This window comes from Thunnus maccoyii, chromosome 4, assembly GCF_910596095.1.
Source record: "Thunnus maccoyii chromosome 4, fThuMac1.1, whole genome shotgun sequence".
Taxonomy (NCBI): Eukaryota; Metazoa; Chordata; class Actinopteri; order Scombriformes; family Scombridae; genus Thunnus; species Thunnus maccoyii.
Window position 1 is genome coordinate 5,863,695 of NC_056536.1, and position 13,971 is coordinate 5,877,665.

Below are 13,971 nucleotides of genomic sequence, written 5' to 3' on the forward strand. Positions count from 1 at the left end.
CTGGAGGATCTAATAGAACTTATCGAGCGAGTGTACACAAAGTCACATACTGGAGGAGGGGCCAAACCATTTAAAATTTTATAAACTAGGCACAAATTTGAGAATTATCTAAAATTCTCAAAGCTCAGTAAATTACATTTCTCCAGTACCCTGCATGATGGAAATGCATTGGCTTTTTGTCAAGAGTTTTTAGAGTTTGTTTGAATGAGGACTCAAGAGGTTTTATGGCTGTTTCTCCAGCCTGCCACCAACATGTGATGGAATAAGATATATGGGAAAAAATCATAGCATGCATAAATATCTTGGCTGCATTCAAAAAGAAACTCATTGAGAAGACACACAAACAGAACTTCCATATCAACTGTTTTTAATATTTGTTTACAGCGAGTTCCACTTCATCAATGCTCAATCATATATATACGTTTACATTAGCAAGTAAATACAGACAATGTCTCAATCATAACATACTGTAGTGAACAGCATTATGGTCAACTGTGACGTCGAGCAACAACGGTTGGAAATGATGATCGTGGTTAAAGGCAACATGAGCCGATGAATGAAGATTTCAGACAGTAATTGATCAGTTATACAAAATACAAATCTTCAGAAACCACACTTTTGTATGATAATTACAGATTACAGTGGTTCATCTGCACTATATACCAGTCACAGACACTACCAACTGCTATGAAGCCAGACAGAAGCTGTTGATTCTGCATATATCAACATGCGCTGTCCCACATGACCAACTTAAATAGTCTTGTCTGTTCGTTTAGGCTCAGTGTTGATGCTGATGTGAGAAAGTGACAGACAGGTGGATAGTTTCTGACTGAAGGTGGCTGCAAGCACAGAGCGATCCCTTTTTCGGTGTGCCTCCTATGAATGAGGGAAGGAACAGCTGAGATGATCAACACCATCCATTCAGATAGACACAGATGGGATAGAGCCAGCCTTGACTATAAGGTAAGTGCCTACTTCAGAGATTTGTTTCCCCAGGTTCTAACTTTATCCATTTTACTTTGTGAAATTACCAAACTGACCCCAGTTTAACCTCCACGAGAGGCTCTATTCCATCAGTTTCTATCTGTGAGATTGGTGAAGCGACACTGTTGTATGCTGGAGTCTATGAGTCGTTGACGGACATGCTCTCCATGCAGTTGGGCAGGTTCTGATCTCCCCCTCCCTGCTTCTTCTTCTTCCCTCCGTCCTGCTGTTTCTTTGATTTCTTAGACATCTCCTGATCAATTGGAGCGGGCTTGACAAACTTAATGATCTCTGACAAATCTGGAGGATACACAGCAAGGACAAATGTATGAATTTAAATCAATAAATACAAAACACAAAGCTCCAAGATATGAATTGAAGAACAATTAATTTCTATATTGCAAACTTCCTAGGAAACCTACACCTAAATTTGTGGTTATAACAGTGAGCAGATGAAAACAATTCTACTGTAACGCCACTTAAAGAAATAGTTTGACATTTTTGGAAATATGCTTTTTGGCTTTCCAAGAGTTAGATGAGAAACTCAATACCTCTCATGTCTGTACACTAAATATGAAGCTAGAGCAGCTGGTTTGCTTTACTTAGCATGAAGACTGGAAACTAAGGAGTACAGCTGGCTTGGCTGTGTCAACAGTGCTATCAATCTCCTCATCTAACTCTTGGCAAGAAAGCATATTTTCCAAAATGTCTGAATGTTGCACAAACAACTGGCATAAGCACAGAGGTAACATATGGGCAATCATGAATGAACTATATAAAGGCCATGAAAAAAATATTAATTTAGTATTATTCTACTTCTGATAATTATGAATTTATCATTTGTCAAAAATACCTCTCTCATAATGAAATGATGTCCGACTTGATTGCATCAGTTTTCACTACTACGCCAAGACGTTTGTTAGTCTGAAATCAAGTCTTTGCTGAATATGAGAATCAACATTATTCACACTCTCATTAAGAGCATTCTGAGCATCTTTTGACATTCATGGCTGAATATTTTGCCCCTGTACTTGTTCTGTCATCAAACAAGTGTTTTTCCATTTTATCTTAGATTCACACTGTTCTGTCTTGTTAATGTGTGAGTTTGATAGATTGGTTTTCAGTATATCATGCAACATTCAAAACATTTATATTTAGGCACTTTTTGAGCACCCATGACAACAACTCCTCTTTGTCCAAAACTGAAACATTAGCAGTAAAAAATTAAGCTAGCATTGCTTACCAGGAGGCATGAACTGCCTGAGCACCTCTGGAACAACAATGCCTTCTTCAGTCTGGTAATTCTCCAGGATGGCACACATCACACGTGTAGTGGCACACATGGTTGCGTTCAACATGTGCACAAACTCTGCCTACATAGCAAACAGAGAGAGAGGAAGTATATTTAGCAATAATTCCAAGCAATACTATTAAAAGGGTTCCGAATAATCTTATATTGTAAGCTGTTTGTAGACTGTTCAAATGATCTCATTGTGGCTGTAGTGGTGTGTTCCAGCTGCACTCACCTTGTCCATCATCTTTTTGGTCTGTCCGTAGCGGATGCGAAGGCGTCTGGCCTGGTAGTCGGTGCAGTTTGAGCAGGAGACCAGCTCTCTGAAAGCACTGGAGCCAGGGAACCAGGCCTCCAGGTCCAGCTTCTTACTGGCTGCGTGATTGAGGGCGCCTATGATGAATGACAGCAGTAACTGGTTAGCTGATATCACAGTCTGATATTCACACAAGCACTTACTGCTCTGACAACAGTGGGTGAAGCTGCAGGTGCCCGTTAAGAGGAGGGGCTGTTTCAGCCAGTAGCTAAGTTTACAGGAATTTCATAAATTTTAATACACGTTACAAATTAAGCTAAACACAAACACCTACAAGACAGACCTGTCAACCCTGGATGAATTTTTTGAGTGCCACTTCGGCGACCCAGATGTGTCAGATGCGAATCACTGCTGTTCGCACAATGAATTATTGTACATAATTTGCATAGAGACGCATTACAGTACATTATTTGCATACATGCAGCAGTCAAAAAGAAGAAATAGTGAGGGAAGCACTATGAAAATTACTGATACCAATAGCAGATTGTTTACAAAAATATCTGCAGGTGCCAATACTGTATGTCATTTGTGCCTGTTGGTACATTTGTCTTTCACCTGCCTAAACACAGCTTACCAAGGAACACAGTTTCACTCAGGCTACACACTAACCTACCACTACTGCTGCATTTATATAGTTTCTATTGTTTACACCTCTACAATAATCAAACTTTAAGCCAATTAGATTTTTGAAAATATGATTTTCAGCTAATTTGACAAGGTGATGACAATGTAGCTGTAAAATCCAAACCAGCGTAGACAGACTATTTTGTGGCTATGGTGAAATAAATACTTTAGAGCTGGTTAATAAAACTGTTCTTATCATAGGACGGCTATTACTTAATGGTATGATGACTTAATAACAATACAGGCTGAACATATCTGTTGAAACCGTAGAAGTCATCACATTCCTCCTTACATATTGTACTTAATTTGCAATGGGGCTTTTTTTCCTTTCCTTGAAATTTTCCTAGAGTAGGCAAAGTTATAGACTACAGTGCCAACACAAGCTAACGTCACAAGCCAACGTCATGGTGGCTACGTCCATTATTTTTTACAGTCTGTAGTTGTATTCTACTGTAAATCACTATTGTACCATCACTGTTTTTCTAAAGCACCAGGAGACATCTTAACTTTCAAACAGTCCATAACCCAAACTCCATAACTCAATTCACTATTTTATAAGACAGGAAAGCAGCAAATCCTCACAATTGAAAAACTGGAATTTTTAGCATTTTTGCTTGAAAGGGCTCAATAATTAATTAATTAGTGTAACTAATTATTATTGTGTTTGTATTTTGACTGCAGGGACTTCTTCAGAAACATTTTCCTGCAATCAGTTACCTCTTCACAATTTCTGCCCCCTAAAATGTCCTGCTCCTCAGATAGTACTTTTGAATGACGAAGGAACATCTGAGGTTAATTTTGCAGTAATAAAAACTGCTTACATATCAAACACAAGCCTCTCTACTGCCACACCTTGTGTATACCATTCATTCACACTGCAAACAAGTACTAGTTACTAGTATTAGTATTAGTACTCTGGATGGGAATTTGGTTTTGTTATAGAGACTTTCTGATTTGTCTTTAAAAAAAAAAAAAAAAAAAAAAGCTCAAATTTTCTGGAATTATTCAGTTGAAAGACTCAAAGTGTGAATTAAAGTTTCTATTTATCAGTTATTTATCAGTTATAACAGCTTCAGATGTGATTCAGTATGAATGTGTGTCAGACCTACCAGAGACAATGTTGACGATGCGATAAGGAATTCCAAGAGACTGGTAGAACTCCTCTGCTGTGCCGATCATCTCATCAAACATCTCCCATGATTTGCCATCATGTGGAGAGGCATAGACAAACTGTTCAATCTGAAAGAAGAGGAGAAAGAGAAATTATTTATTTTATGGATGAAATGCAGCCTGTTCTGTCATGGTACACATCAAAAAATGACAAGTATACATTTAGTTATGTATTAATTATTCTCAGTCAAACTACTTTACTGTGTGCCTAGCATCTGGTTTTGAATAATTTAATCTAATAATTTCAAAAGTGATAACGAAAAGCAAACATTTATTTATTTGAATCTGTATTTCACGGACGATGAAAAGTTATTTAAAACACCACTTTTGCTCCACAACTGACCTTCTCAAACTGGTGTACCCTGAAGATCCCGCGGGTGTCTCGGCCATGGGAGCCCACTTCCTGTCTGAAGCAGGTGGAAAAGCCGGCGTAGCGGATGGGCAGGTCCTCGGGTTTCAGCCACTCATCTCTCAGGAAGGCTGCGATCGGCTGTTCGGAGGTGGCGATGAGGTACTTCTCGTCCACGGAGTTGTCGTCTGACTTCTCGCTGCCCTTGCCAATGACCTGAGATAAAAACGCATACAGGAGTTGAGAGAGAGGAACCATGGACAGACAGCCAGTTACAGGGTTTGTATGCTCATGATTTTCCAGACCTAATCTGTATTAATCTCGAAGTGGATAAGTAGCTCAAAAGTGTAGCATAGTAACGCTAATGCTAACCGTTTCATGTAAGTGAATGAAAGATGCTAAAACACTTAGCTTCGTAGTCTGGGAGGTATAGTTCAATAAAAACACAGTTTCAGTTGGTTTAACCTAGTTTGTTAGTTAGTGGAGGATGCTAAAACGATTAGCGTCATACTCTGGGAGGTATAATTAAATAAAAACAAAGATTTGGCTAGTTTAACCTGTTTTGCTAGTTAATCGATTAGTCAAGCTTTCTAACCAAGTAGGGTCCATTTGATAGATTTGGTAGTTTATTCCATATCAGCAAAATGTTTTAGTGAATGAATAGAAAATAAAACGGTACTTGAACTGAAAATGAGCTGTCAATCAAACGTGATCTGGACATGCCCACACAGTCCTGAGAAATGGTTTGAGCAGCCAAATGAGCTGTTTTTGAGCTAAGTTTTCTAATAGTTATGAATGTTTATTTTCATTCAGATTTTTGTGGATGCTTAATGAGACACTCAGCTTTGATATCATATATGCATTTTTATGATTTCAAGCCATGTTTCCAGAGGCTTTAAGATCCAGACGTCCAATGACTAAAATCCTTCATCCATTTAAAAGATACAATTAAAAACGACTAAGATCTAAAAAGTTTACACAGAATTCACTGAATGTTCAGTCATGACAATTGGTCTAAAAGTCATGGAAAAGTATGTGGACACCAGAATATCTCATTAACTCGGGTTTTGTTTAATTTTCAAACAACGTCAGACTTATTTCATTCATATACAGCTCAACTTTGGAACAATATGTGTTGGGACTCCTTGAATTTAATGAAGTGTCCTTCCTGAACAGATTATTCACAGTTGTAGTTTAACTGCAGTCAGATCCATGACTGCATCATGTTTAGGTTAAACACATCTTAAACACAAAAGTTGAGGAGTTGATTACCTTGTACAGTTCTTCGTCAAATTGGCTGAGCTGGGCGACTTCCTGCATGACCTCTTTCCTCATGAAGAAAGGTGTGTAGAGCATGGTGTAATTTTTGCTATGTAGGATCCTTAAGGCGTAATTTATCAAAGCCTGTTCCAGGAACACCAGCGGCCCCTGAAGACAACAGAAGAGAGGAAAACAACTTAACAGCTGGTTTCTTCTATTTGCAGGTCAGGAAGCAAAACGGCAGGTTCCTTTTTGGGTTGGTCTGTGCAAAATTATTACAAGGAGAAAGAATTTTGGCCTGTTTGTGCCTTTATGTACTCTGTGTCCCTATGTGTGTTGCAAATTATGTTTACACTCACCTTCAAAAAGTAACCTCTGCTCCCGGCCACAACAGCTCCCTTCTCGCCTTCAAACCCATCAATCATGACCACCAGGTCAACATGGGAGTACTTCTTCTGGACGGTGCAGTCGCCCCAGGTACGCTCCACCTTGTTGTCTACATCCTATTTCATATGATGATATAAATCATATAGTTATTTAGCAAGAAAAAAATGCCAGACATTATCTGCTTCCAGTTTCTAAAATGTGAGGTTTGCTTATCTTTCTTCGAATTGTATCATTGTAATTTTGTTGGACAAAACCATTTCAAGTTCATTTTTGTCACCAAGCTATAAAAATACAGTTAAAATGAGGCATGATCATCTAAATCTAAATCTATTTCTCCAACATTTTAATCTGAAAAAATAACTCATAATGAAAATAATCATTAGTTGCATTCCTTCAACAAAGTAACCACAGACATAAGTACAGTTATTGCTTTATGTAAGATTTAATTTTCTGCATTAAAATAAGGTCCCCAGCCATGTAGATGGGTAATGGAACGGTATTTCATTGAATTAATGCAAAATTAGGGGGCATCATAAACCAAACCATTTAAAATATAAATTTCTCTCTTTTGGTTTGAGATTTTTTCTCAAAGAAGAACACGATGCAAGTGATTTAATGAGCAGATATATAACCTGTATTAGACAAAAAAACAACACAGGAAACGCACAATTGAATTTCAGTTGGACTTCCAACATTAGCTTCACACACAGGGCAAGATGCTTCACAGCTCTGAATCCTCGAGGTCCAGATTCACAACTTCACAGTGAGAAGCTCAAAATGATGATATGTAGCTTTCAGGTTCAACTCTGTTCACCAGCTGTCTGACATTTACACTGCACAACTGCCAAACTACCCACTAGCTACCGGTCTGAAAAGGATGTGAGGCAATCACCTTGTTTATTTATATAGAAAAAGGCTTTTTGTTGTTGGTCTTTAATGAACTGCAAACAGACAACCCTCTTTTTTGATTTTTTTGAAAAAAAAAATCTAAATGGTACTGAGTGATGTTTCTTCTCTGACAAAATCTTTGGCCAAGCATAAAGAGCGACAACTTCTTTTTTTTTTTTAACAAATAAAAAATGTTTTGGATTAATGTTTCTTAGATCATATCGGCTAAGTCAATCACTGCTCAAAAGGTGTTGTCCTGTACTTGTATTTTTACAACTTTAAGACAGCTACACAGTTTAGACAGCTGCCCACAGAAACCACCTTCAACCATTAACTATCTGGACACAGCACTTTCAGCTGCTGGATGCTGGAGTATTTCTGTTTTGAAACCCAGCAAACTGAATGAAATACATTAGAAACAGCAGCAGCCTGGATAATTATACAAAGGCAGAAAATCACAGGTTTAACTCCTCCAACTGGCCTGAATTCATGTGTGAAAAACCAGTAAATACACTGCAGATTCACAGCAGCTGACAGAAAGAGGAGGTCATATTACACAGAGAAATATTAGCTTTTTCTGGGTGAAAAAATGTTAATGTGACTTATAAAAAGGGAAACTAAAGGGCAAAGAGAATGCTGAGCATTCAAGTATCATCAAGAGTCATTAATAAAACCGTCAAGCACATAGGTTAATCTTTGTGCAGTGTGAAGGACATCAGTAATTTTAAGGGTCAGGCACTAACATTTTAGCATGACATGTCCTGATAATAGCTGGTTGTAATCTGATCCATATCACTATATGGATGAAGATCATGTCAATCGATAAGACAATATGTAGAACAACAACAGCTACTTCAAATGTCTTTTTAAATCATATTAATGTAATTAATTTTTACTGTTAAAAAAAAAAAACACCCACCTCATCATTGCTGATGGGTACAGATGGGTGCAGAAGGTTGCCAATCTCCCTCAGGTACTCGAAGCGCTCTGCCTCCAGCTTTATCCTCTCACTGTCAGTTTTCTCCATCGCCTCATCCACCAACAAACGCACCTTCTTGATCTGGGTAACTGTCAGGGCCTGATACAGTGGAGGAGACATAGAAAAAGGTGAAATCAAACAAAGCAAAGCAAGAAATTAAGACATTTTTTTGGCTTTAAGTTCTGCCTGTCTTTTTACTGATTTGTTTAATGACATGCAAAAATGCTGCCATACAGGTGGGATAGCACTTGGAGCAGACACACGCAGTCATACCGATAGTGTTTCAGCTGTTAGGGACTCCAGGCTCTGTGCTTTTTCAGGTACAGATTCATCCTCCCCAACTGGTTCCTTCCTCTGTATTCACAACATAAGGGGTTTAAAGAAAGAAAATACGGTTTAAAAATTTTACACTCCCTCTCAGGTATCTCCATTTTTAACAATGTCTAATGGACACATACTGTCACCTCCTTTCTTTCATTGTACAAGGCTCAACAGCATCTTCAGTCATTTTGTGTGCTTCATACCTTCATTTTTTCCCCAATGCTCTTGCTGCAGAGGTTCTTTGCTTTGTTGAGGTTGTCTGCAGTGAAGCGGCCTGTTGGGAAGTAAATGACAGAAAGTCAGTGCATCATGGGACTGTGTGTATGAGCTACAGTAGCAGGACTGGTAACCTGATGACAGGTGTTGCTGTCAGGAGCAATTCAGCCTCGCACAGTCAAAAGCCGTTATCAAGATATAAACAAACTATTTTTTTTCACTTAAACAACAATGAACTGACAAAAGCACTGACGTTATCATGCTAGATCAGAATGATACAGTCAGTAGCTATACTGCAGGGCGAGGCTGATTTGACATGGTGCTGGCTGGGATTGCATCAGATTGCACGCTATTAACCGGCAACGCTAAGCTAACCCAGCATTAGCCGGCATTTCGTATTATACGTGTCAACAAAATGACAGGAATGTGTAGCAAACAAGAGCATGGTATGCTCTAGTAGAAATTTAGTGTTAATTAACTACGGTTAACTATATGGAGGATAACCATATGGCTCATTTTGGTATCGTTGAATGGTGCTGATTTTGCTAACATTAGCCCCATTGCGTGCTGCGTGCTATACTGCTCCTCTTGTGAGAACGTCAAACCAAATTCCATCCAAATCTGGCGATACAATTTTTTTCAAACTTAATGACAATCATTCAAAACTGTTTTACGCCCTGTTAAAATAGGGTCCACTTGTATATTCGGAATGGATGAATCGCTAACTTTCTGAAATGAATTATAGTCCACTGCAGTGTGGCGGAAATTAACATCACTGTGGGGGCAGAGCGCGGTGAGTAAGAAGTTAATTCATGATAAATGTGCATTTTTACGTGCTGTTTATTGCATTTGAAGAAGCCGAATAGAAGACCAAGTGCTAAAAATGTGTCTGGTATTTCAATCTCGTAGTAAGGTCTTAACAGTTGGTTGTATTTGCAAACTAACATTGCAAATGGCCAAATTGGTAACGGACTTTGGCATGAGCTGATCTCCAGCGGTGAATACATGCTGACGTGACGCTACGATTAGCTAGTGACTGAAACAACATGAATCAAAGGGTGCTTACATTTTCTCCACTCTGAATCTGCGGCGACCAGTTTATCAACGAGTGTGACATCTTTAAACCTCTTCTTTTGAGTCTCACGGACGATTTCTGGATCTCCGCCTTTGTCGGTCCGAAACAGGTCCAAGTCGAGCACCATCTTTCCACGCTGTCCGTCGGAGAAAACCTGACTGAGCTCACAGCGATGACTCCTCTCACCGGGATGCCAGATCGTGTTAAAGCAACTAAAACGCACAACTACTTGATTAGAAAGTTAATCTTTTTTTAAGTTTATGATTAACAAACCCATCCCGGTCTTAACAACAATTTAAAACTCCATCTATTATATTTTATTCATATAAGGCTGATATTACACTAAAATATTTTAAACACAAAGAGATCGGGGGTTGTCTTCCAGCCTGGCAACCCCCAGCGTCAGCAATAGGTCTTTTTCGGCAATGTCATGATGTCGTACGTAATATATTTGACAGTGGTAGAAGAAGTCTCCAGATCCCTTACTCAAGTAAAAGTCATCAATGCATCAAAGTAAAAATACTCCATTACAAGTTAAACTCCTGCATGAAAAATACTATTTCAGTAAAAGTACATAAGTATTATCAGCTTGATGTAGTTAAAGTATTGCAGTAAAAGTAGTGGTTTGGTCCCTCTGACTGATATATTATTATATATGACGTCATTAGAATATTAATACTGAAACATCAGTATATGAGCAGCGTGTTACTGTTGTAGCTACTGGAGGAGTTAGCTAGTTTAGTCCAGTGGTTCCCAACCTATGGGTCAGGCCCCTCCACAGGGTAACCAGATAAATCTGAGGGGTTATGAGATGATTAATGGGAGAGGAAAGAAGAAAAAACAAAGTTCTGATGTTCTCTAATCTTTGATTTTCTTCAACCAGCATTTGTTGGTTTGTGGGGTTTATCAGAGATTACCTCCAGAATTTGGGAGTGGAGAGGATGGAATGGCCAGCCAGCAGTCCTGACCTCAACCTCATTGAACACTTGTGGGATCAGCTTGGGCGTGCTGTTTGTGCCAGAGTGACCAACACAACCACGTTGGCTGACTTGCGACAAATGTTGGTTGAAGAATGATCCCACAGCAGTGTATGACCAGGCTGGTGACCAGCATGAAGAGGAGGTGCCAGGCTGTTGTGGCTGTGTATGGTTCTTCCACACGCTACTGAGGCTCCTGTTTGTTAAATTAATAAATTGTTAAATTGCCAATATGTCTTGTTTCTTCAAACTTCAATCATCCAATCCACCAAACACCAAACAAGAGTCAATAGCAGAATAAGCTGTTGGACAGAGAAGATTTGGCATATTTTTCATGGCTGCAACCCAGATACTCAGCTCTGCTGCTCATCCCACAAATGCATGTTCCTTACAAATGTGGCACAATTTAAAAGGGAAATAAACAGGCTTTCCAACTTTCCAACTTTCCAACAGTATAAGTTTTATTGCCAAGAAGCATTGTTACAACAAAGAAATAATCTACCAAACACAAATTTCCTTACTTTTTATGCTAAGTTTATTTCATTTCTTTTAGCACATACACACACACACCAACTCTCAACTTTCACTTCCTTCTACAATTCCTAAAAATCAAAAACCTTACAGTATGCAGAGAAGTTTTAATTCATTTATGCCTTTTTAGCATTTAGATAAGTTTGAACTGTTTTATACATGTTTAGTATGTAAATAAGTTTCAACTCTTCATTCCTTTTCAGCATGTACATAAGTTTTGTAACTCTGTTTAACTCTTTGACTGATACAGTCTAACACAGTAAGTGATGTTAGATTTACACACAGACATGTTCAACCTCTTCAAACATTCACTTACTTCTAAAGTTTAAAAAAAAACAACAGCTCCAGTACACGTTCATTCATACTTAGTATGTAGAGAGTACATTTGTTTACATACATTTCTTTTTAGTATATAGATGATTTTTTATGATTTCATTTGTTTTTAATGTACATATATATACATTTCATTTATTTTTAGCATGTAGATAAGTATTAAATCTTTTAAGTCTCTGATAGCTTTTACACAGTCTTTGAAAAACAAAAGAAGTAATGGTAAGTCGGACATGCTCCAACTCTTTCCTTCCAACTCACTTCCTTCACTTTGGTGCTTCTTTTTCTAAGTTTTGTCCATATTTTTTCTGTTTTGTGGTGAAAAGAAGGAAAGCATTTTCATTGTCTGTAGACAATGTTCCATTCAAGTCTTTTGTTGCTGTTGTGCACAGGTCAGTATTTAATGACTTTAGAAGTGAAAAACATTATATGATAATGTTGCTGACTACTATCAGAGTTATTTGGTTATGTTTAAAGTTACTGAATTATCAACAGTTGAAAAAATGCCTGAAAACAGGTCAGAGTTTAACAGTTTGTTAATCTGGTGTCTTGTTCTATCATGACATCAATATATGAAGAAGAGGAAACATATATTTGGATGGAATATCGTCAAAGGGTTAGGGAGGGTTAGACCCTCCTAAAGATCTTTACTTATGTTTCTGTCAAACATAGTAATATTAGCAGTAATTAGTATGACAGATATTTCAGCTGTAGCACTTAAAGTGTGCATTAACTATTATAGTTTTATTGTTTAAATTTCATTTGAAATTCTTTCTGGACAGTAAAAAATATCTTAAGGTTAAGATGTGATCAATTAAGTTGATCTTATCTTATAATGACTTTCTAAAAAAAAAGGAAAGGGTTTGAAGAGGGTCTGAAGGCAATGTTTCAATTCACATCCTTTTTACTGTTGTACATATGTTAGTATTTAATGAGGAAGACAAACTTTCATCATTAATATTTCTTATTGGAATCAATTTAACTAAGTCTACATATAAGTTTTGAAGTATACGTTTTGGATGGTACATCGCGTTCGGGTTAGGGAGGGTTAGACCTATTGAGATAATTTTACCACGAATTAAAGTTGAAAAAGGAAATAGAAATTTACACATCAAGTATCTTTACAGGTATTGGGGAGTACTACTGCATATGTTTAAAAAAGTTGAATAAAGCCTTTTGTGGCTCCAGAGGGAGCTGTGCAAAGTCTGATGAATTCCCAAAATCTGATCATTCCCAATTGAATTTAAGTTGATGCAGCTTAAAAATAAAAACATTTCACTGAGTAGCATTTCTACAATTTTAAAAAGTGATTTCAAAAAGTTATGAAAAGTATGAGAGTGGTGATGTTATCAGTAGCAGCAATTGTATCAGTAGTATTAGAGACATTTCAGCTGTTTTCTCTGTAGTAGTAAGAGACTGTAAACAGTATTAGTAGCTGTGATGGACGTCTTGTTTGCTCCTCAGAATCAGAAGTGATAACATTACTGACAACTAATAGATGGACTAGTGCAGTAGTAGCACTTAAAGTGTTTGTAATAACTAAGTTTTGTCCATATTGTTTTCTCTGTTGTGGTGAACTGGTCATAATAACTTTGTAAAAGAAGGAAAGATCTTTAAGAGGGTCTGTAGACGGTGTTCCATTCAAATCTTTTTACTGTGCACAGCTCAGCATTTAATGGCAAAAGAAGTGAAAAATGTTCCTCCATACTAATTCTAAATAATAACTACTTTATTTGTTTATGACTCATATATTGAATGATGAGCAATTTAACATTTTGTCAGAAAATAGGCCAGTGTTTGATAGCTTATTTAACAAGTGTCTTGTTAGGTCATGACATTGCAATATAAACAAGAGGAAACATATATTTGGATGGAACATTGTCAGAGGGTTAGGGTTAGGGAGGGTTAGACCCTCTTAAAGATCTTTCCTTCTGTAACAAAGGGTTCAACACAGGTGAAGTCGTTATAACGCAACAAGTTTAGATGGAACATTTAATTCATTAATGAACAGCAGTAGTTGTAATATTTGTAGCAGCTCTAATAATAAAGTAATAGCATCAGCAACAGCAGTACTGATACAGCTTTTAAAAGAGAAACTATAAAATGTGTAAACGTCCAACGTCCACAGAATCTGGCTGCGTCGCATTCTGGTTGAGTTCTGACTCAGTCACGGCTCCGTCGTGGTTTTCAGTGTGTAAATTATTTTGGTGATATTTTTGGTGTTAAAAAACATAAATACACGTTTTCAGCTGATGTAGATGTGTTAACAGATG

At 37.6% G+C, this 13,971-nt stretch overlaps 1 protein-coding gene across 1 annotated transcript; it reads right to left on the reverse strand.

The window, feature by feature from the left end:
• Positions 1–350: 350 nt before the first annotated feature.
• On the reverse strand, positions 351–10,049 carry sars1 (seryl-tRNA synthetase 1). The gene is made up of 11 exons (XM_042410221.1): positions 9,852–10,049; positions 8,773–8,843; positions 8,522–8,602; positions 8,189–8,347; positions 6,354–6,497; positions 6,007–6,162; positions 4,729–4,950; positions 4,325–4,454; positions 2,511–2,668; positions 2,228–2,357; positions 351–1,284 (listed from the first exon to the last, which is right to left on the reverse strand). The coding sequence occupies exons 1-11, from the start codon at positions 9,985–9,987 to the stop codon at positions 1,124–1,126; spliced, it is 1,548 nt and encodes a 515-aa protein (XP_042266155.1). The 5' UTR covers positions 9,988–10,049; the 3' UTR covers positions 351–1,123.
• Between the last annotated feature and the right edge of the window lie 3,922 nt (positions 10,050–13,971).

Coding starts and splice junctions, on each gene's coding strand:
- sars1 (XM_042410221.1), bottom strand. CDS start 9,987: ATGGTGCTCGACTTGGACCTGTTTCGGACCGACAAAGGCGGAGATCCA. Junction 8,844..9,851: donor AGATTCAGAGTGGAGAAAAT/GTAAGCACCCTT, acceptor ACTTCCCAACAG/GCCGCTTCACTGCAGACAAC. Junction 2,358..2,510: donor CCAAAAAGATGATGGACAAG/GTGAGTGCAGCT, acceptor TTTGCTATGTAG/GCAGAGTTTGTGCACATGTT.